General features: G+C 37.9%; 3 protein-coding genes across 4 annotated transcripts; 2 read left to right on the top strand and 1 right to left on the bottom strand.

Annotated features, from left to right (window-relative positions):
- Nucleotides 1-22: 22 nt before the first annotated feature.
- On the top strand, nucleotides 23-17369 carry tbc1d15 (TBC1 domain family, member 15). Its single transcript, XM_079825873.1, has 17 exons — nucleotides 23-103; nucleotides 2602-2697; nucleotides 3531-3602; nucleotides 3735-3876; nucleotides 4080-4284; nucleotides 8823-8925; nucleotides 9039-9236; nucleotides 9702-9830; nucleotides 13243-13346; nucleotides 13439-13533; nucleotides 13611-13727; nucleotides 15114-15214; nucleotides 15684-15783; nucleotides 15901-15998; nucleotides 16153-16269; nucleotides 16589-16675; nucleotides 16800-17369. The coding sequence occupies exons 1-17, from the start codon at nucleotides 80-82 to the stop codon at nucleotides 17004-17006; spliced, it is 1995 nt and encodes a 664-aa protein (XP_079681999.1). The 5' UTR covers nucleotides 23-79; the 3' UTR covers nucleotides 17007-17369.
- Nucleotides 17370-18501: 1132 nt separating this feature from the next.
- On the top strand, nucleotides 18502-24182 carry tph2 (tryptophan hydroxylase 2 (tryptophan 5-monooxygenase)). Its single transcript, XM_079825774.1, has 11 exons — nucleotides 18502-18859; nucleotides 19312-19455; nucleotides 19591-19774; nucleotides 19859-19998; nucleotides 20461-20528; nucleotides 20719-20915; nucleotides 21024-21159; nucleotides 21245-21371; nucleotides 21675-21770; nucleotides 22698-22831; nucleotides 22975-24182. The coding sequence occupies exons 1-11, from the start codon at nucleotides 18623-18625 to the stop codon at nucleotides 23147-23149; spliced, it is 1638 nt and encodes a 545-aa protein (XP_079681900.1). The 5' UTR covers nucleotides 18502-18622; the 3' UTR covers nucleotides 23150-24182.
- Nucleotides 23777-26202, bottom strand: LOC307131825 (uncharacterized protein). Of its 2 annotated transcripts, none has more exons than XM_079825775.1 (6): nucleotides 25869-26202; nucleotides 25372-25523; nucleotides 25153-25257; nucleotides 24988-25055; nucleotides 24647-24910; nucleotides 23777-24477 (listed from the first exon to the last, which is right to left on the bottom strand). In XM_079825775.1, exons 1-6 carry the CDS (start codon nucleotides 25949-25951, stop codon nucleotides 24442-24444), a joined length of 708 nt encoding a protein of 235 aa, XP_079681901.1. In that variant the 5' UTR covers nucleotides 25952-26202; the 3' UTR covers nucleotides 23777-24441. The 2 variants fall into 2 exon arrangements, with proteins under 2 accessions (XP_079681901.1, XP_079681902.1); XM_079825776.1 differs by having other exon boundaries at nucleotides 25396-25523; nucleotides 25869-25987.
- Between the last annotated feature and the right edge of the window lie 768 nt (nucleotides 26203-26970).

Raw genomic sequence — 26970 nt, 5'->3', positions numbered from 1 at the left:
CGGAAAGTGACTCGTCAGTGTTGTTGTGGATCGCTGACAGGCACGTGAGCGGTGCTACGTCGCCTATTTAGCAGTCGACATGGCGGCCACAACTCCTCCCAAGGTACTGAGCATGCTGCTTTATATGTCAATACACGGTCAAAACGACAAATAGCTCCATTTTACCAACGTTTTTCCGTGGGTTGTGGTGTAGATATTCAGTTTGACTTGCTTTTTGAACTGTCGGGGCTGGCAAATAGATGATACACTGGTCTGGGAAGCTGCTGTTTAGCAACAGTTAGCCTGGTTGCTAGCAGCCAAACACACTGACATACAGCTGATTCAACTGCATAAAACACGGACGTTAGAAGTAGCGTCTCCGTTGCCAATAGCACCGCGACTGCAATATCGATCGTATTCGGGGCGTCAGGACCCTAAAAACAAATAATCAGACTTGTGTTTGTACTTTAACTGGTGTTGAGTCATGAGCTGGCTGGCAGGTTTATCAAGATGTTTTGAGCTAGACTACTGACTGTTTATCTACTGGGTCCGGTGAATTCAGTCCATAAGGAAATTAGCTTTAAATAGGAATTTTCTTTTCTATTTATGAACACTTTATTGGCTCTACATTTATCTAATCGTGTGTATTCGTGTCTGTTACACATGCAATGAGCAAATACCTTAGCCACCATTATGTTTTGATGGTTGAATGTCAATACATACACTTACAGCTTCCTACCACTACCACACAAATTCAGTATGAGAATATAGGAGAGATGAGCATTGCACATAGTTCCATAGATGTTTTCTGAGTGTAGTTTTTATTTTTGCAATAATATTTTACGTTTGATTTATAAAGAGCCTTTCCCAAGCTCAAGGTCGCTGTACAAGAAAATAACACATACACAGCATCAAACATAAGCCTCATTATAGTACATAGATATGCATATACACACACAAATATACAGTAACACTAAACAGAGGAGGGTTGGAAATACTGTAAGAAAAGATAAGTTTTTAGTTGAGATTTGAATGAGGATATAGTAGCAGTGTCAAAAAGTGGAAGAGAATACCATAGCAGTTTCGGAGCCACAGCACTGAATGATCTACTACCCATTGTTGAAAAATGAAAACAAGGTACAGTAAGCAGTTTTAAGGTCAGATGACCGGAGAGCGCGAGTAGGAGACTAAAAGTGCAGAAGTTAACATAACTTATGGGAAGCAAGGCCATGAAGCCATTTAGAGGATTTTATACTGAACGCGGACAGAAACGGGTAATCTATGTAATTTATTGTTGGGGAGTCTGCAAGAACATTTTTGTGTCATATGACAGGAGCTGTCAGTTCCTTCACTTCAGTTCAGGCCTCAGGCTGCAGACTAACTTGCCTTTAAAGGCACAGGGAGCGGAGTACCGAAACAGGACCGTGATTGTTCAGGGTTTTTCCTACATTGAAATTTTATTGGCGGCCGCCAAAACAGATTTTTGTCCCGCCAAAGCCTTATTTGATGAGTTATTGTGATTTATGAATGATGTAGTAGATGACTGCTGCGCTTGTTAACCGAGTGTCAGAGAGAACGATCAGAGAGCTCCTCCCCCGCTCGCACGCTCTCTGTCTTCAAAATAAGCATTCTTAGCTTTCTAATATTTCACATATCACGTTAATCAAAGTCAAAAGGTCGGAAGACCGAATCCATGTTGCACGTGGCGCTATCAGTCGATGTTTTCCTTTTCCGCTGGGAGTGAATTGCGCTCAAAAAATGTTGACTCTTCTCTGACCAGCTGACATAAACCATACTTTCAATAAACGGGAAACAAATCCTATCCGGTTATGAAGTGTTTTCTGTGTGTTGACAAATCTTTTGCGATGTTCTAACAGACGGGATTCGCACACAACGCGTCTGCTAATGTCCGATTCGCGAACCAATGATTCCTTTGAACCGAATCATTTTAACGACTGGTTAGAACAACTGAACTGTCCAACACTGAACTCACGAATCAGTTGAATCATTTACTCAGAACACATCTGAAAGGAGAACACAAGTGTGCTTAACCATTTTAGCAAGAGTGGGTGTAAGAGTTAGTTTTAATTATCCACAGTCTTTCAGCTTATTTATGTTCACAATGTGTAGTAAAATAAATAGCCTATAAATCATTTAGTTTAGACTGGAGTGAGGTGAACCCAGAACAAAGTTGTTATTAGCTAGCTGATAATTTTATGAAATTGTATATGGCAGAAAATTAGGCTATTTGTTCATTTATTTTAATACTACTTTTTAATATTGACATGATTATATACCAAAACAATTATCTGTAAATAGTGTAAAAATTAGGACCAAAAACAAACATCAAGGTATCAAAATAAGATAAGCAAAAATTACAAACTTTCTTTGAATTTATTTAAAATGTATTGTCAGTATTGCGCTTGCAGATCACATGGGTAGGGTACTTTTTACTATGTGTGTGTGTGTGTGTGTGTGTGTATGGATGGATGACCATGTCTGTCAGCCACCACCGAAGACCATTTCTGACCCAGGAAAAACCCTGTTGTTTTTAATGGCCTATTTAGAGAGCGTTATGTGTTTGGCTTTGGTTTGTTAATGCATGTTTCTTTGTGTTTGCAGGTGGTGTTTGAACTAGAGGGAGTCTTCATTCACTCATCTCCAGATGAATCTGAGGATCAGGATTTAATATCTGGGTTCCTCAGGATTGTTGATAAGGTAAGGAGGTTGTCAGTCATAATATTATTAATATTTCACGAGCAAGGACCAGGTCGAGAGAACGAGACAAACAGTACTGTAGGGTGCTGCCCGATATAAGAAGGTTTTGAGAAGTCAGTTGATTGGTTGAGACGTGGCCCCGCTCCTGAACGTCAGTTAACCAGTTAACTCCATTAAACGAGCGCGTTTTTTAGGATTAAAACCTTTAAGTTTTACCTGAACTTGGTCAACGTGACATACATAAGATGTTATACCACATTCATTGTTAGGACAGTTTAAAAAGCGTCATTTTTTTAAAAGAATATATGTATTTTTGAAAGAAGACTTATGCTTACCAAGGCTGCGTTTATTTGATCAATAAAGGAGTAATATTGTGAAATATAATTATTGTTTTAAATAACAGGGTTTTTTTAAATATATTTACTCTAGTCTTCAGTGATTTGGTGCTCAGGAAACATTTCTTGTTATCAATGTTTAAAACAGTTTTTCTGCTTAATTTTATTGAAGGAACCATGATAAATGATTTTTTGATGTACACAGTTCAAAAGAACAGCATTTATTTTAAATAGAAATCTTTTATAACATTATACATATCTTTACTGTCACTTTGGTTAAATTTAATGAATCCTTGCAGAATAAAAGTATGAATTTCTTTAGAACAAAACCGCACTTATTCCATACTTTTCAATGGTAGAATAAATATCTGAGAACTACATGCTTTCATAAAAATCACAGCCATCAATATCTAAAGACAAATAAAAAGTTGATCACTAAAAAATCACAGCCATCCAACAATCTCTCCAAATATCTATTTTTTCCTTCTTTAACTGTAGGATGGTGAAACCCTTGTGGAATACAAACCCCTGGAGGATTCAGATCCCTCAAACATCCTGTGTGCCTGCAAGGTTTGTTACCTGTTTCATCTGTGTTTGCATATACATGTTAAAATCCCTCTTCTGTGCTCTGTACTATTATTTTATGATTCTGAATAGTTTTCTGAATTAGGATGGATAACCTGATTGTATGATTGTGTGAAGGACTCCAGCTCAGTGGTGGAATGGACTCAGAGTTCAGAAGACAACCCTCATCGTCCGGTCGACCATCAGCTGAGCTATGAAACCGAGTGGGACATGATCAATGCTGTGTCATCCCGGAGAAAAGCACACTCACATGGAGATGGTAAAACAATTCAGTCAAATGTGGCTGAAAAGCCTCTTTTGTATCAAATTAATATCGCCGTGCATTTTTCCCAATACCTAACAGAATATGTCAGCAAGCTAACTTGTGCATCAGCCAGTAAATTTTGTCTGTGGTCCATTTTTTTTTTCTCCAAAACCAGTAGAATTTGTAATAGTAACCAAGCCTATTATTTGTTGTCACAGGTGGATCAAACCACGCAAATGACCGGAACAAGTGGGCCTTCTCTTTTAATGTGTGTGACCTCAGGTCTATCACAGTCAAATGTGAGGGCTGGTCATACATTATTTTCCGCTTGAAGGATGGCACATCACTGCCAGCTATTCATTTCCACCAGGGAGGGAGCACAGCATTCCTGGATAACCTGAGCAAATATGTTCAGATCAATGAGTAAGTGCAGTGTGGGATGATTTTATTTAGATGGGTCAAGCCTAATCGTTGGCTCAGCTGTAAGCAAATATTGTGCAATATCTTATTGTAATATTATGTTGATGTAAGATATAAATTATTTTTTTAATTAAAATAAATAAATAAAATAATTACTTAGATGCTTTTTTAAATACAGCATTAGACCAGTAGAGTGTAGTCATGAGTTACAGACTTTAAATATTGTTTTTTTATGCATTATATAAGCTGTGCTGCACAGAACCTGCACTCTTATTTAATAATTAAGTATTGTCTTGTAGGGTACGATCCATGGAATGATTTTAATTATGGTTAAAATCCATTAAACGGGTAATACAACACTCTTATTATAGCTGGAAATGTGATTTAAAAAAAAAAAAAAAACATTAGAAATGTTATGTTTTAATGAATATAATATATATTTGATTGATTAAAAAATATTTTATGTATAATATATAATTTAAATAGTTTTACACTCCATAGTAAATATCTTACTTCTGGTGAAGCTACAGTTGAGTCCTAGGTGATATACAATGCTCTATGTACTTAACTGTATGACTAATATACAACATTATTCAACTTAACATTATTACTCAACAATATTGATGATGCAGCAATAATCTAGCTAGTATACCTTAATGCATGCTTTTGTGAACTTTGCTCATTTAACACAATCAAAACTCTAATCTATTTTAATGACTTAAAGGGTTAGTTCAACCAAAAATGAAAATTCTGTCATTAATTATTTACCCTCATGTCGTTCGATCCGTTCATCTTCGGAACACAAATGAAGATATTTGAGTTGAAATCCGATGGCTCAGAAAGGCCTCCATTGGCACAATGCACTTTACACTCTTAAGACCCATAAAAGGTACTAAAGACGTCGTTACAAAGTCCATCTCACTACAGTGGTTCTACAATAACTTTATGATGAGAATTGTTTTTGTGCGCAAAAAAAGCCTAAATAACGACTTATATAGTGATAACCGATTTCAAAACACAGCATCATGAAGCTTTGAAGTCTTATGAATCAGCGAGTCGAATCATTCGGATTCTGATCGCGTGTCAAACCGCCAAACTGCAGAAATCACGTGACTTTGGCGATCCAAACCGCTGAATCAACTCACTGATTCATAACGCTTCGAAGCTTCATGATGCAGTGTTTTGAAATCAGTCATCACTATATAAGTCGTTATTTAGGGGTTTTTTGCGCACAAAAACTATTCTCGTCGTTTCATAAAGTTATTGTAGAACCACTGTAGTGAGATGGACATTGTAATGACGTCTTTAGTACCTTTTATGGGTCTTGAGAGTGTAAAGTGCATTGTGCCAATGGAGGCCTTTCTGAGCCATCAGATTTCAACTAAAATATCTTAATCTGTGTTCGGAAGATGAACGGAGGTCTTACGGGTGTCGAACGACATGAGGGTAAGTAATTAATGACATTATTTTCATTTTTTGGTGAACTAACCCTTTAAGTTCAAATAAGTGAGCAAGTGACAAATATCAGTATTGGAATCGGCCAGTGGTTGTTTGTTGAAATCGGTATCTGCAAAAAAAAATCCCATCGGTGCATCCCTAATTTATACTAAAAAGGGCACAAGTGTGCAAATTGCGCTGCACCTTATGTCTTCCTTCGTTTCTGAAAACATTAGCATATCGGCTTTTACATAACTATGTGTAGCGTCAGATGTCTTCCTCTGAATGAGTAAGGCTTAATATTTTCATTCTTCTCGTTCTTATCTTAAACGTGAACCCCGACCTTTCAATGCACTAAATACCACAGGCATTTCACAATCAGAATTATTCATCCAAACACTTCCTCCTTTAAAACAGAACACATCAAAACATAACTCAATCTGCATGCAAACGAGATCTCAGCACCTTTGAGGAAGTCTTGCATGTGTTCCGTGGCAAGAGGCCATGGGCGTGATTCATGTAAGGTCGAACAGCAGCTGTTCGTTTAGAGTTAAGGCTTTATGAAAGGGACAGGAAGACACTCCTCTCCCCTGCGTTAAATATCACGCCAGATTAAATCCGCCCGTAAGCATGCTGAATTCAGCGCTGCCGAGGAAAAGATAGCTGTTATTAAAGTTCTTATCTTAGACTCCATAATGAAACATAGGCTAGGCTTTGTTGGCTCAGCTTCTCCCGTCATTCGAACCACAGATCGATATGGCCAGTGATGTCATATGTTTACAAGTCGAATACTTGTTGTTATGTATACTCTTAAAACTATTATTGTCATTTATTATTTGTTTTTACTATTTTTATGTCTGTTATACATTTCTAGATGTTACTTTGTTTATATGCTTCTACTCCCGCACCCAGATACACTTACATACACACACACATATAATATTAACTTTACAACTATATAATCATATTTCTACTCCAATAAGTTTTTTTTTAATATAAACATTTGATTTATTCATAGGCTACATACATGCATTAAATATTGAAGAACATTAAAAATGACAATCAATAGCCTATGTAATGGTGCATATAATTAGCAAAATGCTCCTCTCTAGAGTTAATTTTTCTAGCTGACTAAAGCTGACAAACGAGTTTATGACACTGGATATGGTTTTTCTGAGCTATATGTGACGTTACATGACATTGTTTACAAGCCATTTTACTTACGTCTTTCTGCGGTTAAAACACTTGAGCTATTCTATGTGACATGATGCGGATTTCAGTAAGTTGTCCTGTATCTTTTAACACACTTTAAGATGTTTATTCATGTTTATTTCGCGCTGTAACTGGTATTAAGATCCGTTCATGTGCGCTCCGTGCTGCCGGTTCTCTTGAGCTGAGCTGCGGCAGAGCGATCTCGCGCCACAGCGCCAAAGCGGTATTTATGCTTTTGAATTTCGTAAAAAATAGACGTAATCTGAAATCTGAGACTTTGTTTCATATCAATAGTAATAAAGCACAAAGATTATTGCGATTTATTGGATGGGAGGTGCGCTACAATGTTTATATCATTCACTAACTGAAAACAGGATGACTAATCGATTCTTGGGATTTAAGAATCCATACTGTTTTGTAAAAGTGAGAATCGATTAAAATCGAGAAATCAATATTTTTTACCCAGCCCAAATATATATATACACTCACCTAAAGGATTATTAGGAACACCTGTTCAATTTCTCATTAATGCAATTATTCAATCAACCAATCACATGGCAGTTGCTTCAATGCATCTAGGGGTGTGGTCCTAGTCAAGACAATCTCCTGAACTCCAAACTGAATGTCAGAATGGGAAAGAAAGGTGATTTAAGCAATTTTGAGCGTGGCATGGTTGTTGGTGCCAGACGGGCCGGTCTGAGTATTTCACAATCTGCTCAGTTACTGGGATTTTCACGCACAACCATTTCTAGGGTTTACAAAGAATGGTGTGAAAAGGGAAAAACATCCAGTATGCGGCAGTCCTGTGGGCGAAAATGCCTTGTTGATGCTAGAGGTCAGAGGAGAATGGGCCGACTGATTCAAGCTGATAGAAGAGCAACTTTGACTGAAATAACCACTTGTTACAAATGAGGTATGCAGCAAAGCATTTGTGAAGCCACAACACACACAACCTTGAGGCAGATGGACTACAACAGCAGAAGACCCCACCGGGTACCACTCATCTCCACTACAAATAGGAAAAAGAGGCTACAATTTGCACGAGCTCACCAAAATTGGACAGTTGAAAAATGTTGCCTGGTCTGATGAGTCTCGATTTCTGTTGAGACATTCAGATGGTAGAGTCAGAATTTGGCGTAAACAGAATGAGAACATGGATCCATCATGCCTTGTTACCACTGTGCAGGCTGGTGGTGGTGGTGTAATGGTGTGGGGGATGTTTTCTTGGCACACTTTAGGCCCCTTAGTGCCAATTGGGCATCGTTTAAATGCCACGGCCTACCTGAGCATTGTTTCTGACCATGTCCATCCCTTTATGACCACCATGTACCCATCCTCCGATGGCTACTTCCAGCAGGATAATGCATCATGTCACAAAGCTCAAATCATTTCAAATTGGTTTCTTGAACATGACAATGAGTTCACTGTACTAAAATGGCCCCCACAGTCACCAGATCTCAACCCAATAGAGCATCTTTGGGATGTGGTGGAGCGGGAGCTTCGTGCCCTGGATGTGCATCCCACAAATCTCCATCAACTGCAAGATGCTATCCTATCAATATGGGCCAACATTACTAAAGAATGTTTTCAGCACCTTGTTGAATCAATGCCACATAGAATTAAGGCAGTTCTGAAGGCGAAAGGGGGTCAAACACAGTATTAGTATGGTGTTCCTAATAATCCTTTAGGTGAGTGTACATACAGGATTTATCAGAATAGACTTGTAATGTTGACTGTTAATATGTATTTTTGTCTTGGTTATTTTTTATTATTTGTCACGTGTAAATAGTGTCACAATATTTGCTTGCATAATAATAAAACAAATATTGAATGGTATTACTTTATTAAGACTGTACAATGAAGCTTAATGTCGTTGTCTCTGTCTTTCAAAGAAGTCCAGATGATGAAAGTATCTTGATTGTCAGCTCTTATAGCAAAGCCTTCTCGCAGTCCTTTGAGAATCTTCTGGATGATACAAACTATGGCTTTGTTCAGGTATGTGGTTTATACTGTAGCCATCCATGAATTGATCTTTAATATAAAAATATTCATGTATGAGATTAAAAAGTAATCTTCATAATATTTTCACAATTGCACCCTTCAAACAGAAATTCAAGAAAGATCCTTATACAACAACGCTGGGTGGCTTTTCCAAAGTCACTAACTACCTCTTTGACGCATTTCGGGCGCCTGAATTAGAGTGTCAGCAGCGGCCTGCTGAGGAGGTGGCAGATCTATTGGGAGAACTCATTCCCGGACTAGAGATTAACCAGCAGGAAGAGCCTGGATTTGAAGTCATCACCAGAGTGAGTGCAGATCTAATTTCAGCCTTAACTTTGACTTAGTTGAGTCTGGACACAGACAGCTGACATGAGGCATCCTGTAGAAAAGTATTGTTATGGGAAATTGATTTGATGTGTGTGTGTGTGTGTGTGTGTGTGTGTGTGTGTGTGTGTGTGTGTGTGTGTGTGTGTGTGTGTGTGTGTGTGTGTGTGTGTGTGTGTGTGTGTGTGTGTGTGTGTGTGTGTGTGTGTGTGTGTGTGTGTGTGTGTGTGTGTGTGTGTGTGTGTGTGTGTGTGTGTGTGTGTGTGTGTGTGTGTGTGTGTGTGTGTGTGTGTGTGTGTGTGTGTGTGTGTGTGTGTGTGTGTGTGTGTGTGTGTGTGTGTGTGTGTGTGTGTGTGTGTGTCTGTGTGTGTGTGTGTGTGTGTGTGTGTGTGTGTGTGTGTGTGTGTGTGTGTGTGTGTTCGTTCGTGTGTGTGTTCGTGTTCCAGCTTGATCTAGGACCGAGGCCAGAGGTGCAAAGGAAGGGGCCGGTAACAATGGAAGAATGGGAAAAGTACCAGGACTCAGAGGGAAGAATGATCAATGTACCTCACATAAAGGATGTCGTATTTAAAGGGGTATGATATTGCTTTGAATATCTTACTGTAGCTCATTAATGTAATTTCTGACCCACAGGATATCCTGTGTCTGTCGCGTATGTCTTCGGCAGTCTTTTCTTTTTTTTTCTCGTTTCCTCACCTTCTCTTTGCTCTTGTGTGGCCTTTCGTTAACCTAGGTGGTATATTGCATTTAGGTCATGAGTTATTGAACCCATTTGGTTTTGTTCTGCGTCATAATGGAAGTCACTTACACTTCTGTTTAAAAGTTTGGGGTCTGTTAAAGTCTGTAACTTTTTTTGGTTAAAAAATAATCCCAAATACATTTTTGAGCAAGTACATAACCAGCCAGTGTTCAAAACTTTCTCCTTACCTTAGTCTGATTCACAACAGTACGCTTGTAATAATGTATTATAATTTGAGTGGTACTGGTAGCTTTCCACAGGAAATTCGTTCATCTTTGCGTCATTACGTCACGTCTGTAAACATAAAGAAGAAGGCCGACTAGTAGTAGTATCGCATGTGAGGATGCTGCAGGTGGCGGATCATTTATAGCTGTTTCTCACAGCAGCTGGAATGTATCATTTGATGGCGGATTGTAATCCATAAAGGTCGAAACGACATCATCAGTGACAACTGGAGATTCACCTGTATGACAATTAGAGATTAGACTGTACAGAAATTGAAATCTACAGGTAACTCTAATACACACTAAATACAGGGAGTGCAGAATTATTAGGCACGTTGATTTTCTGATCATATTTTTTTTCCAGGCACATTTGACCAATTCCAAACCACAGTAATCCTAATAACTACTATTGATTTAGTATTTAATAATGTATAAGTGATATATAATTGTTCATGAAGGCTGGAAATGAAAAACACCTTATATTCAGGTGTGCAGAATTATTAGGCATGTTTTCTTTTACAGATAAATTGAGCCAAAAAAGAGATTTAACTCAGACTGAAAAGTCAAAAAGTATTAAATGCCCATGAGAAGGATGCAATACTAATGCAATACTAGACATTGCAGTTAAGGCATGACCATTGGACAGTGAAATGCTTGTTGGGTCAGCAGGATCTGACAAAAACAAGTGGTGAAGAAAAGGCACCTGTTAACTGCAAAAGAATGAAGAATTAAGGTGAAGAATTAAGGGTGAAACCATCAGGAAGCCTTTAGTCTCCAGCGCCACCATTTTCCAAAGCTGCAACCTACCTGGAGTCTCCAGAAGTGCAAGGTGTCAGGATCTCAGAGACTTCAGTTAGGTAAAGAATCCTAAAAAATGACCCCCACTAGATAAGAATCACAAGCTGAAGTGTTGTAAAATACATGAAGAAGGTTTTTTTATAGGCTTTATGGACAGATAGGTTGAGAGTGACTCTTGAAGGACCAGCACCACATCCTCTAGAACCACTGTTTGAAGAATTCATCTTCCAGAATCAGTACGTTTTGGGAGTTCATTTTAGTCCATCTCTGCAAAACGGACTTCAGGATGGACTAAAATGAACTCCCAAAACGTACAGCCAGATTCTGGAAGATGAATTCTTCAAACAGTGGTACTAGAGGATGTGGTGCTGGTCCTTCAAGAGTCATTCTCAACCTATAAAGCCTATAAAAAAACCTTCTTCATGTATTTTACAACACTTCAGCTTGTGATTCTTATCTAGTGGGGGTCATTTTTTAGGATTCTTTACCTAACTGAAGTCTCTGAGATCCTGACCTCTTGCACTTCTGGAGACTCCAGGTAGGTTGCAGCTTTGGAAAATGGTGGTGCTGGAGACTAAAGGGTTCCTGATAGTTTCACCCTTAATTCTTCACCTTAATTCTTAATTCTTTTGCAGTTAACAGGTGTCTTTTCTTCACCACCTGTTTTTGTCAGATCCTGCTGACCCAACGAGCATTTCACTGTCCAATGGTCATGCCTTAACTGCAATGTCTAGTATTGCATTAGTATTGCATCCTTCTCATGGGCATTTAATAATTTTTGACTTTTCAGTCTGAGTTAAATCTCTTTTTTGGCTCAATTTATCTGTAAAAGAAAACATGCCTAATAATTCTGCACACCTGAATATAAGGTGATTTTCATTTCCAGCCTTCATGAACAATTATATATCACTTATACATTATTAAATACTAAATCAATAGTAGTTATTAGGATTACTGTGGTTTGGAATTGGTCAAATGTGCCTGGAAAAAAAATATGATCAGAAAATCAACGTGCCTAATAATTCTGCACTCCCTGTACAGGTAGTCACACAATGTTGATGTTGTTAACATGAACAATTTGAGAACAGTATAACAATAATAATAATTTGCATGGTTGTATCTATGTGATTTGAGCCAAGCGACCTTTAGATTTAATCAACGTTGGTAGCCCGATTTATTGTAATGATTTTTGGTCAGAACAAAAGTGGCAGACAAGTTACTTACTTTGTTCAGATGACATTTTCAGCTGAAAATTCTTATTTTGGTCATACTTCCAAGACGTAGAATCTGTGAATCCGAAGTACAGTATCCACAACGGTGCGGTGACTGACAGCCAGCCACACATACACCTCAAAACTTTAGATTCATCCACGCTGAGGAGCTTTGTCGATGCACAACCCACGTATAATGATAATTCCGCAACTAACTCAATTGCAGGTTTCAAACAGAGATGGCGACAAAGAGGCAAAACTTACGTACTGCAGCTTTAAAATGTTTTTGAAAGATGTATATTATGTTTACCAAGGCTGATTTATTTAATGAAAAAAATATTTTGTGAAATATTGTTACAATTTAAAATAATTGTTTAATATATTTTTTTTCCTGTGATGGCGAAGCACAATTTACTCAATTTACAGCGTCATGCATTCCTTCAGAAATCATTCTAAACTGCTGATTTGGTGCTCAAGAAACATTTCTTGTTATTATCAATGTCGAAAACAGTTGTATCATGGTTTCCACAAAAATATTAAGTAGCACATTTTTTTTTAGGATTCTTTGATCAATAGAAAGTTCAAAAGAGCAAAACAGCATTTATGTAAAAAATGTAAGTCTTTACTTTCACTTTTAATCAATTTAACGCCTAAATAAAAGTTAATTTCTTTCCAAAAAAAATCTTATGGTTTATATTCTACATAAAAACAAAGTAAGGATTGAAGATACTTTCCAAACCAGCATTCCCAACATCCAAATCCTGAGCTGTTTAGGTGGATTTCCTTTTGGCATACCTTCCAAATAAGCTAAATGCAAAGTTAAACACAAAATTGTATATGTTCAATGAATTGAGTCTCTGAGACGAGCTTTTGCAGTGTGTCATTTTTCCTGTGACCTCTTGTCCAACTTCTTTCACTTAGAACAGACCTGTTTAGACTTGTTTATAGACCTATTTATAAATGCTTCAGAAGATGCGAGTCATCAAGGCTGCTTTTTTTGTTTTGATCTCAACAGGGTCTTTGTCACGCAGTGAGGAAAGAGGCTTGGAAGTTTTTGCTGGGCTATTTTCCATGGAACAGCACTCATGAAGAAAGGAAGCTCCTGCAAAAGAGTAAAACGTACGCATGTTGCCCTCAGAGAATCACAGCATTTGATTAAAGCTCTTTTTCGTTAGATTAAGCATACATAAGATCATGTGTTCTCCCATCAGTGATGAATACTTCAGAATGAAGCTCCAGTGGAAGTCAGTAAGTGAGGAGCAGGAAAGGAGAAACTCGAGGTTACGAGATTACAGGAGCCTGATTGGTATGTCTTTAATTACATTGCATCAAAATATATTCCCATGCACATAAATCATGTTTGTGAATGATAAATCTTTTTAGAAAAAGATGTGAACCGAACAGACCGCAATAACAAGTTTTACGAAGGCCTGGACAACCCTGGCTTGATTTTACTACATGACATCCTGATGACGTACTGCATGTACGACTTCGACTTAGGCAAGTGATTGCATGTTTGAATCAATGTTCAGTGCAACTTCTCTTAAAGGGTTAGTTCACCCAAAAATGAAAATTCTGTCATTTATTACTCACTCTCATGTCGTTGGACACCCGTAAGACCTCCGTTCATCTTCGGAACACAAATGAAGATATTTTTGTTGAAAGCTGATGGCTGAGAAAGGCTTCAGATAGGCCTCCATTGGCATTCAGTACATTTACACTCACAAGACCCATAAAAGGCACTTAAAACGTCGTTACAAAGTCCATCTCACCACAGTGGCTCTACAATAATTTTACGAAGCGACGACAATAGTTTTTGTGCGCAAAAAAAAATCAAAATAACGACTTTATTCAACCTCTTCTTGTCTTCCGTGTGTGCCTCCACGACGCATGCGCGAGAATATGACGTAGTGCCGGCGTTCGGGAATCCATGGAATGCACACTTTAGCCCGATTTTGAGCACTACGCCGAGACCTAAAGCACGATCAATGTAGAATTCAACAGCTTAGATACGGCGCGTCTTCCTCTGCTTGTAAACAAATCGCTTCTGGGTCATGTGTCCGAACGCCGGATCTGCGTAATATTCTCGCGCATGCGTCGTGGAGGCACACACGGAAGACAAGAACAAGTTGGATAAAGGTGTTATTTAGATTTTTTTTTGCGCACAAAAACTATTGTCGTCGCTTCGTAAAATTATTTTAGAGCCACTGTGGTGAGATGGACTTTGTAACGACGTTTTAAGTGCCTTTTATGAGTCTTGTGAGTGTAAATGTACTGAATGCCAATGGAGGCCTATCTGAAGCCTTTCTCAGCCATCAGCTTTCAACAAAAATATCTTCATTTGTGTTCCGAAGATGAACGGAGGTCTTACTGGTGTCCAACGACATGAGGGTGAGTAATTAATGACATCATTTTCATTTTTGGTGAACTAACCCTTCAATAAAAATATAAACTATTGTTGTGTACACTCCATGTTTTCACAAATCGCCTAAATGTTTAGTGTATGTCTAAAGTGATAGTTCCCCCCAAAATGAAAATTCTGTCATTATTTACTCACCCTCAAGTTGTTCCAAACCTGTATTAATTTGGTTCTTCTGCTGAACACAAAAGAAGATATTTTAAAGAATGTCAGTAACCAAACAGTTGATGGGCCCTATTGAGTATTTTTTTTCTCATACTATGGAAGTCAATGGAGCCCGTCAACGGTTTGGTAACCCATATTCTTCAAAATATCTTTGTGTTCAGCAGAAGAACAGAAGAAATAAATTCCTACAGGTTTGGAACAACTTGAGGGTGAGTAAATGATGACAGAATATTTTGATGACAGCACATTTTAATTGCTTTACAATGGAGCATTGCTTTTATTCACCCTGTTTTCCTATGCAGGGTACGTCCAGGGCATGAGTGACCTGCTCTCTCCCATCCTTTTTGTGATGGAGAATGAAGTGGATGCCTTCTGGTGCTTTGTTTCCTTCATGGATGAAATGGTAATGCAGTGTGTTTGTTACAGCACACCTCTCTTTAGCACTCTTGGATTTGTTGTGTATGAGAAGATTTGGCTGCATCAATAAAGCATGATTCTGTCTTCACGCTATTGTTGTTGTGGGCGAGCACTTTTTTTTTTAAAGGGGGCCTGTTATGCGCTTTTTTAAAGTCTTGATTTTGTTTTTGGGGTTTCCTAGAATAGGCGTTCATGCTTGGATGTTCAAAATAGACATTATTTTCCCATATATTTTACATTGTTGCAGCACTTACTCTTACTCTTATGTGTTTCCCGTACAATGATGTAACTCGCTGATTAACTACCACTGTATGATGCATCGTTGGAGAAACTAATCAACTAACCACCTCTGTTCCCCGATACCGTAGTAACATGGTCATGTCTAAGTTAGACATTTTTAAATGCATAGTAGTACCCCTTTAAGTTATTTTTAAAAACATGTATGTTTGTTGCAGCATGAAAACTTTGAAGAGCAGATGCAAGGGATGAAGACCCAACTAATTCAGCTCAGCACATTGCTTCGGCTGCTAGACCTGGCCTTCTGGAACTACCTAGGTAAGATACTCAGAAGAAGACATTAAAAATTGGAGCCTTTTTCATTAATGTTGACTTCACAGGATTTTGTGACCTTCAGTAGGCATTGTGTTTACTTCTGTGTTTGTGTTTTCACAGAGGCACAGGATTCTGGGTACTTGTATTTCTGTTTTCGCTGGTTATTGATTCGATTCAAGAGAGAGCTACATTTTCAGGACGTCCTTCGCCTTTGGGAGGTGTGTAATAACTTTTTGTTTTCTTTTCCATCAGTCCATTTCTTTGTTTCTCAGTACACTGCAGCTACTGTCTGTTATAATTTCGATTATTCTTATTATGTGTTATATTGGCATTTGATTTAATATTTTCTCCAATTTATATTTTCCCATTCAGGTTATGTGGACCAGACTGCCTTGCCAAAACTTTCACCTTCTGGTGTGCTGTGCCATTTTAGACTCAGAGAAGCAAAAAATAATGGACAGAAAATATGGATTCAATGAAATCCTGAAGGTTAGTGTTAGATTTATTTCTTGAAACAATTTATTAGAATGCATTACAATGATCAAAAGTGAAAATAAAGATATTTATGTTACAAAAAAATTGTTTTTAATAAATGCTGCAAGTGCTTTTAAACTTATTCATCAAAAAAATCCTGTGGTTTCCACAAAAATGTTAAGCAGAACAACGGTTTTCAACATTGATAATAATAAGAAATGGTTATTGAGCACCTTTTAACTTTTGAATAGTAGTATATGTATCTATATCTTGTAATGTACATAAATTAGGTTGTGAGAAAAATGGTTCACCTATTGATATGTTTTCTTTACAGCATATAAATGAACTCTCCATGAAACTGGACATTGAAGAAATCCTTAGCAAATCTGAATCTATCTGTATGCAGATAAAGAATTGTAAGGTATGTCCTATACATGATTGCAGATTGTAAGGTTTTTGATGTAATATTTGTTTAAAAAATCAAAATAAAATGACTATTTTGTCCTGGTAATACAAGTTTTGAATCTCTTCCGATTCCCTCTAAGGACTTGCCCCATTCAGTGAGTGAGATTCTGGGTCTCAACACAGTCACTGAACCCTCTGCAGCATTAGAAACCAGTGAATATGGAATACTTGAGTCGCCTCAAACCTCACCAAGATTCTCACACAGACAAGATCACGTCGTCTCCAACGGCCACAGCCATCTAAAAGAAACAACACACAACGGCTGCAAAGTAGCCTTCATTTCCTAATGTACAGCACTACATGATGTATAGTACAGATTTTATAGCCCCTGTATTCCAGCAAGATGAACAGTGTTGGGTGTCATGTAGATATTTGCTACCAAATGCCACATTGTAAAAGAAAAAGGAAAAAATCCCAGAGAAAATATATGAATGTAAAACTAGGATCCAAAAGGATCCTAAAGCATTATTTTTGTAATATCTTGTACCATAATGTCTTTCATTGAAATAATCATTCCTTCTCACTGTATAGAGAGAGTTTTCATAAGGTGGGGTATCCATTGTTAAATATTATATATATTTTTTGTTCTTATCAGTTTGCCCTTTTCCTAAATAATTCAGATTCAAATTAAAATCTGTCTTCCTTCCATTAGTCTGCGAGTTATATTTCAGCTTTTTAAGACTGGTAATTTTTTCGTTTCTCTATATATCTATTTTTTTATAGCAGTGGTGGAACTCAATCTTTTTAAATAACACTTAACCCAAAATATATCATACATGTTCATTACACCTGCTGATGTCCAATGAAGAGAGCCATTTTGGGTTATTACGTTAGTTAATGCGTTACATAACTCGAGATTTAATTAGGTAATAGTACTTTGTAATTAGGTGGTCACCTTAGATAAAATTTGCAAAGACACACAAAAACAAATCAATTTAGCGGTCTTAGTGATAGTAAAGGAGAACATTTGCGTGGCTACATAACCTAAAGGCAATAGTTCCAACTGCCAACTGTGGCTTGAGATTATTCAAAGTCAGTAGCCTTGGTCCAGTCGGCCTGCTATGACATTTGCAGATGAGATGGAGCGACGGTGAAAATATTGATTGATGATGAAATGTCTTTTATCCACTTATAACCACAGTCTACAACAAAGACAAACGGAATCAACTTCCATCTCTTTCATTTCCTGTTTGACAGGAAATTGCCTCAGAGGAAGCTGATAGCTCCCTGCTCACCACAGTAATGTTATCTCTCGTCTAGATCCCTTTCATTAAAGAAACCGCAGCATTTCGTGCACTGACAAACATGTTTTTGCCAAAAACCCGTAAACAATATGCATCTCATCAAAGGTGCTCGGAAAGCAGTTTCTGCTGGCAATGACGTTTACATAAATAATGCTGGCATTTAGGTTCATACCTAATGGAAATGAATGCTCTTATTTTCCTAGCTTTCTACATTGAACATGTTTCTAAATCTTACCTCTGAAGGATACACTGTGCAAAGGCCTTTATATCTTACAAAAATGATGGGTGATGTCCTCCCCCTCTTCACCCTCCAGCTGTAAAATGAGGCCGTGTTTATGGAAATCTTGAAATCTGAATGACTTTGCTCTAGATTCATTTCTCCTAGAGGGTGAGATGAGCTTATCCACTTCAATCAGGTCTTGGACGAGTCGACATTTCCTAATGGAAGAGCCATCCCTTCAAAAGCCAATATGAGTGATAGCCTACCCCTCGTGAGAGTGGCCCTTCTCAACGTCATTCGTCACAGTATATAATCCCAGCTCTTATTCTGACGGGGGAGGAGTGTCAGGTACTGTGGCACATGCGAAGAGCTCCTTGTGATCTCCAAGGGACAGCTTACAGAAAAATCGTCTGAGACAATAGGACCTTCGCCATATGAAATGCAGGAAAATAAGACATCTCAAGAGACAGTAACCATGTCCTCTGAACTTCAAGCTAATGCGAAGGGGCCGCAGACAGCCCCTAAATCACCTGTTGGGCTACTTAGGAAGAGGGGTCAAGAAGCAGTTCCGAAAATGCAACCTGCTATGATGATGTTCTCCAGCAAATACTGGGCTCGGCGAGGACTATCTTTGGATTCAGCAATGTATGACCAACAACACCTTGCAACCTCAATGGTGAGTACTGAACAGTTTGATAGATCCCATTTTGGGCGCCACATTCCATATAGTCAAATTGCCATAATATTTGTTTATAGGGAGACCTATAACCCAGATTTAAATATTAAGTTACTGTAGTCTTTGTGTGTGTTTTTTTTTAACTAGCTACTTGCTTAAATCATCGATTTACAATGGAAAACTTCTGGATTCTGGATGCAGATGCAAATCCAATTAAATGTTTTATTAAATTCATAAATATACTGACTGAGAGCTTTTTTATTTTTTTGACAAAAAATAGAAGTCTTTCAAATTGTCTCTCAGTGTAAATTCTCTTTTTGAGGTTAATTACCCCTTAACACTTGCAATTTAAACTACTTAAATTACTTTTTTTTTTTTTAAATTAAGCTTTTATCTTAACCCATTTCTGCATCTTAAGAGTTTTATATTCACTAAACAACACCTCCAAGCAGCTCCGCAGGACATCCTTTAATCGGATAGATGAAACACCTGACAAAGAGGAAAAGAAATCCACCTATGACCTTGGGAAATTAGCAGTGATTTTCTCTCTGAAGAATGAAGTGGGCTGTCTGGTGAAAGCACTAAGACTCTTTCAGGTTAGTGAACACCTCATCACTTTAATAAAGGAATCGAATGCATAGTACTTGTTTAATAACAATACGTTTTGAATAAGACGGTGAAAATGCAACCAAAGTGGCATCCTGCCGTTCTGTTTGCTTGTATGTTTAAAGGAGAAACATGTGAATTTGGCCCACATTGAGTCTCGCAGATCCAAGAAAGTCGCCAATGAGGTGGAGATCTATGCAGAGTGCAACTGCACAAAAAAAGAGTTCAATGAGCTGGTGCAGCACCTGAAAGACCGCGTCAACATTATCTCATATAACACACCTCAACAAGTGTGGTCTTCAGAGACTGGTAAGTTCTCTGTGGAAGAATTGCCAGCGTAATTGGGATTTTCTCTGCGATATTGTTACCGATTCATCTGGCTCTTTATTCCAGACTGCTTGGACTGTGTGTGCGTTTTGGGAGGATTGCCAGATGGAGAAGGAATACCATGGTTTCCCCAAAAGATCTCAGAGCTGGACCAATGTTCGCATAGAGTGCTAATGTACGGTTCAGAACTGGATGCTGACCATCCGGTAAGTAAATCTGTTAAATGTTTAGTAGCCCAACGGAGGAGATAACAATACTTTTAACATCATTAATTATGGTTAACGTGAATTTCTAGACTAATACATTAACATTTAAAGTTGATTAACATGGGTTAACAATGAAAAATAGTAGGCTATATTTTTTAATATTTTGAATTTGCATTGTTTAGTATAAATGATTCATCTGTGCACATCTTTTTTTTCTAAATCATGTGCCCTCAAACGGCAGCTCTTCTCGGATGACATGTTTTTCAGCAGGAGGGCGGGACAACCTGTCACTCCCATGACCTTTTTTCCCCATTTTCTATTTTTTTTGCTCGAAAAGCAGTTTCACTTGGATATACATCACAATAGGGAAGAAAAGACTACCGCAACTTCTGTTCCGACTTTAACTAATGTTAATAAATTGAACCGTATTATAGTAAAGTGATTCTCTGTTCTCTTTTGCAGGGATTCAAAGACAAGGTGTATCGGCAGAGGAGGAAGTACTTTGTGGAGGTTGCAATGAACTATAAATTGTTAGTATAGATTATAATAGTTTATATTCTTGTGTAGTTGATTTTGCTATTGGGTTCTTTTAGCTCAATTGTTAGAGCATGGTGCAAACATACACTAGCAACACTAAAAATGAAACTGCAGTTAGAGTAGTGAAATTACAGTGTTTCCATTTTTTGCTTAAAATGATTCAGAATATATTTTGTTTAACAGTGGGCAGCCCATCCCACGTATAGAGTACACACCAGAGGAGGTGAAGACATGGGGAGTCGTTTTCAGAGAACTTACAAAACTCTATCCAACTCATGCCTGCCGCGAGTACTTGAAAAACCTCCCTCTTCTCACAAAGCATTGTGGGTACAGAGAGGACAACATCCCACAGCTGGAAGATGTGTCTCTTTTCTTACGAGGTAAAAGAAAAAAGTGTGAAAATCATATCTTTCTTTTATTATTAATTGCACTCATTCTAAGAAAGTCAACACTCTTTAATGTGGAGGTTTGGGTTGTGACCTTTGCAGAGAGGTCGGGGTTTATCGTACGACCTGTGGCTGGTTATCTGTCACCACGAGACTTCCTGGCTGGTCTGGCTTATCGAGTGTTCAACTGCACTCAGTATATACGTCACAGCACAGACCCGCTCTACACACCAGAACCGTTGAGTAAAAGCCACTTTTTTTTTTGTTGAGAACTTAATTTTTCCTCATCACTTCTAACCTGTAAACTGTTTTCATGTCTTCAGAGATACCTGTCATGAACTGCTGGGCCATGTCCCACTCCTGGCCGATCCCAAGTTTGCTCAGTTTTCTCAGGAGATCGGCCTTGCATCTCTAGGCGCTTCAGATGAGGATGTGCAGAAGCTGGCAACAGTAAGTGTGACAGCAGCTTATTGAATTCTTAAATGTCATCTGCATCTTGACTGCCAGGTTCCTATCTAGATACGGAAATAAAAAGGTCACTGGAGTTTGTTTTGTGGCGTAAAGTTTGATCTATGGTGTTGAGTCGCATGCATTTGCATTGAAATCAGATCAGTGGCTCTCTATGGCAGACTTTGAGACACAATTAGATCTGGGGTATAAAGTTTTTGGTGGTACATCTTATAAGGGCGTGCCTAATCTTGCTTCCAAAGGCAACATGCTTATTATGTAATAAACCGCTCTGCTTTTTTCCAGTGCTATTTCTTCACTATCGAGTTTGGGCTGTGCAAACAGGATGGTCAGTTAAGAGCATATGGAGCAGGTCTACTGTCTTCTATTGGAGAGTTAAGGGTAAGAAGCCCTATGTTAACCATACATAAACACCTCAAGTATTCAAATGTCAAGTTAATAGTTGATTTAAAGGAACACGCCAACTTATTGAGACTTTAGCTTATTCACCGTATCCCCCAGAGTTAAAGAAGTCCATACATACCATTCTCATCTCCGTGCGTGCCATAACTGTCTGACGCACTCACCGCTAGCCTAGCTTAGCACAAAGACTGGAGGTAAATGGCTCCAGCTAGCCTACTGCTCAATAAGTGACAAAATAACGCCAACATTTTTCCATTTACAAGCTGTGATGTGTATAGTTACATCGTGTACTAAGACCGATGGGAAATTTAAAGTTACGATTTTCTAGGCCGATATGGCTAGGAACTATTCTCTCATTCCTGCATAATAATCAAGGAACTTTGTGCCGTACCATGGATGCAGTGGCGCAATGATATATTACGCAGCGCCTGAAAATAGGCTAACTTCCGTCAACATAACCACAAGACAAACTGCTTGCACAGAGAGCGTGCTGGGGACTATTTTCAGGCACTGCGTAATATCATTGCACCGCTGCATCCATGGTACGGCGGCAAAGTTCCTTGATTATTACGCAGGAATGAGAGAATAGTTCCTAGCCGTATCGGTCTAGAAACTTTCGTTTTCCGTCGGTCTCAGTACAATGTAACTATACACATCACAACATGCAAATAGGAAAATGTTGGCGTTATTTTGTCACTTATTGAGCAGTAGGCTAGCTGGAGCCATTTACCTCCAGTCTTTGTGCTAAGCTAGGCTAGCGGTGTGTGCGTCAGACAGAGTTATGGCAGGCACGGAGATGAGAATAGTATGTATATGGACTTCTAACTCTGGGGGATACGGTGAATAAGCTAAATTCACAAAAAGTCGCCGTTTTCCTTTAATGTATAATCCTCTTTGGTTATGCAGCATGCGCTTTCTGACAAAGCAAAAGTAAAGATGTTTGACCCCAAGACCACATGCAACCAGGAGTGCCTCATTACAACATTTCAAGACGTTTACTTTGTCTCTGAGAGTTTTGAAGAGGCAAAAGAGAAAATGAGGTAAATATATATCCACTCATTCATGAATGGAAATCTTACAATTTTATCTGTGTAAAAGAGACACATTTGCTCTGTCAATTGAATCAAATAAAGGTATGTCATTGTCATAATATTTCAAAGTAATACCTTTTTCTTCTTAACAGGGAATTTGCTAAAACAATAAAGAGGCCTTTTTCGGTCTACTACAACCCATACACCCAGAGCATTGATTTATTGAAGGACACCAGGAGCATTGAGAACGTGGTTCAAGATCTACGCAGCGACCTGACCACTGTCTGTGATGCCCTGGGAAAAATGAACACGTACCTCGGTATCTAGCCAAACAAGAGTCACCAGTGCTTCATTGTAGAATACAAATACAACTGTTTTAAATTATTACATTCAATTTACATTAATACCGTGACATTTGCAGTGATGTTTATTATCTGGGCTAAACATCCATTAGTCTTGCCTTGTTATATGGATGTATGTCACATAAATTAAGGTGTGAAATATTGCAACCAATGTATACATCGCTACAATGTATTAAGATAGGGGTGTAGTGATACCCTCATGAACTCACAATATGATATTATCGCGATACTCCAAGACATATGGTAAAATGTTAACAAAAAATGGACTGTTGATTAAAATGCTACATTAGGTATTATATAATTTGGACTTGGTGCTGGTAACCCAATGCACAGGACAGTGGTGACAACAGAATAAAAATATTCATGATTCTGAAGCTGAAAATACAGAATTATTATAAATGAATATGCTTGCATTTGCATATATTTAAAATAACATAAGCCACTTCTGACTGGTAACATAAGATTGACATTATCAGGACCCACAAATATTCCCCCATTGCATTATTATACATTATATTCAACATTATATATAGTAGATTAATGTAGTACTGACACTAAAACTCTGTAAACTTTAATTTTTTTCTCCCAGTAATTTTTATTTTCGGTGGACTATACACAATACAGATTGTCACTATCCACGATACATATTGTTGCATTTTTGTATTGTGATATATTGTGACACAATATTACACCCCTATATTAAGACACTAAAGGAACAACAAAGGAAAAGAACAGATTTAGAGTTTTGCCTCTTTGTGCCTAATGTTGTGCTTAAGACAGAAATATAACAGATTTATGCGTTTTTATTTCAACGTCATATTGCTGTATGCACTGCAGCAAGTTGATACGTACATATAATAATAAATAAAAAAAATAACTAAGCACTGTTCTGATTCCAATGCCATACTGTATTTGTAAAGAGTATGTTTGTGGTGCTTGCTTTATTTGTTGCTGACAAAGCCAACTTCTCAATCAATAAAGCATTATATTTTAGCATTATATTTTAGTTTGTATTTTAAAAGTGTGCAGCAATGTGTTAAGAATTAATTCATCATTTAACATTTACATTTACATTTAATTCACCAACACAATTTTATTTTACAATAGATGTATAGTAATTTGCAAGAACATAGTCAGCAAGTACATAGTCAATACTGTGAATACACACACACACACACACGGCATGTAAAAAAATAATTCCTCTTTTATCATATAACTAATTGATCGCTATAGCCATCCATTTCACAGTCAATCTTGTCAATGGACCTCGTCATTGTCATCGAAGGCTTTCTCCTATAGTGAATCAAATGTGACATATTTAGTGTATTGCACTTCATTGTAATTATTTTATTTAGTAAGCTACATTAATTTCTAGTAAACTGGTTTATTTGTAACAATACTTTCCAACAGTATTTATCAAGATTTGTGGAACTTGTGATTAAATGTCATTGGTGCAACTCACCCAACCACCCTGCTGTTTAACCCAGGGAGCGAAGTTCTTTTGCAGGAACTGAGCTCCGAATCCCATGACCCTATTCATGGGGTGGAGGTCCAGGGCTCTGAGTCTGCTGGTGACCTCAAAGGTCAGAGCGATCTCCTCATGTTGTCGTCTGCTCTGAAGATATTCTGGTACCACTCTTTTGATAAAGGATGTGGTCAGTTTTTCAAACAACTCGTAAGATAATGAACGCTGCAGGTATCCTAAAAGCTCATGGTTCTTCTCAATCTGAGAAAACAGATAAGACATTTAAGAGCAGAACACGATTTTATGACTACAAACTGAACAGAGATAATGATGATTACCTTCTCATTTAGGTCATCCCCTGATTTCTTCAGCAAGTCAACAAGCCTCTCTATAACATCTGGGCTAACTTTTATAAAAAATAAGGAAATAGCACAATTACAATCTAGATAATTAATAGTTGTGCAAGATTATATTTTTATGACTTGTGTGACAGTACACTTTACCAGAATCTGTCTCTATTTCATCATCATCATCATCATCATCAATAAGAAGTCCGCTGTCTACAATCCGGGTCAGTTTTTCAGCCACATTACCATATTTCTCACCACCTGTTTTTTTTTTTTTTGACATGACATGACAATTACATTAAAATGACAATAAATGTTATGATAATCTCAGAAAGAGAGACAAAGTTCTCAAGTACAGTATCTATTTGGTCTGACCTTGTGCCTCCATGGTATACATACAGGCACTTTGCTTCAGTCTGGTGCTTGGCTTTCTCCTCTGGCAGTATGTTTCAAGCAGTCGATATTCATCGCTACATGTTATTGAAGATGAAACACCTTCCATCGTGTAAAACAACCACTGACTTTTGCTGTTTGGATAAAGGAAATTTTACCTTATTTACTTATCTTACGTAAAACACTTACATGTGAAATCAACATTTACTTAGCTTAAACTTAACATTTAATGTCTAAAAAGACTTTAACTCCACTGTTCCAGCCATAGACAGTAAAAGAAGGTTCCAGCTTGTAAACAGTAGGGTTTATTGCGACGTCAGTGATCGTATCTAGTTCCTCTAACATCAAATGCTCAAAATGCACTTCGATATAATTCTGTTATCGGACCACATACCCCGAATGAATATCAAAGCAATGTGGTCTAAATCATATCTTACAAAATACACAACGTAACAGATACACAACATAACTTAGCCTACCGGCAAACTTTAGTCCGTGGTGTTTGAGTCGCAAGAACGAAATTGTGTCCTTGTGACGTACACGGAAGTTTCGCTGCTTTCATTTTTGTGGGGTTGTCCCCATTCGGCTCGTGTTTGGTCAGATCTCTGTTCGTTTAGGAATTACGTCAGCTTCCAACTGTGTTTTGAAAATGTTTTGTTCGGTTGTAATGACATGTTTTGAATAGCTATTATTTAATTATATTAGCTAATTTTGCGTAAATATGGCAGAAAAAGCCATTAATAAAGAAAAGTTAATGACCAAAATTACAGAATCGTCAGCAAGCGGACAATCTGGATAGCATCGTGAATGTAGGCTACCTGACCCACTTGGGTCCCACCTAGTGGCAAGTCAAGTGCCATCCTACATGAAATCCATGTGTTAACATATGGGACCATCATGGAAACAGCGGACAATCCTATTTTTCAGCCCATTTCATACCCATATGGCCCCACATAAATGATCTGGCCATTTTAGTGTTGCTGTTTTTGTCTATTTCATTATTATCGACTTTTAGGCCGCTTCTGTGGGGCATTTAGCCTATTTGGTGCACGTTTCACTGGATATGCTTTTGTTATGGGTAGAGTGGGGGAAAACGAGACTAGACTAGAATAGCCATCCCGGTTTTGAGTGACTATGGCAGGAGTTATTCACCAAATATTAAAATTGCTCAGCCTTCATAATTAATTAGTATTTTGACTGAAAATATTTTTGTACAAAGGGGGCGTTTTGCCCCAGCGGTGGGGTAAAATGCCCCCTTTCTTACCAACCAGTTTGCTTCAGAGATCAACAGCAAAATGAACAGACTAATTTTTAATCTCTAAAAGTAAAAGGCAAGTAATGTATCAACATGTGCCTATATATATTAATATTTATTTGAGGAATGTCCAACATGTCCAATTTTTTTTGCCCCAGCGGTGGGGTAAAATGCCCCCTTTCTTACCAACCAGTTTGCTTCAGAGATCAACAGCAAAATGAACAGACTAATTTTTAATCTCTAAAAGTAAAAGGCAAGTAATGTATCAACATGTGCCTATATATATTAATATTTATTTGAGGAATGTCCAACATGTCCAATTTTTT

This window comes from Gobio gobio (assembly GCF_949357685.1).
Source record: "Gobio gobio genome assembly, chromosome: 9".
NCBI classification, from domain to species: Eukaryota; Metazoa; Chordata; class Actinopteri; order Cypriniformes; family Gobionidae; genus Gobio; species Gobio gobio.
This window is presented reverse-complemented; position numbering and strand designations above follow the sequence as displayed.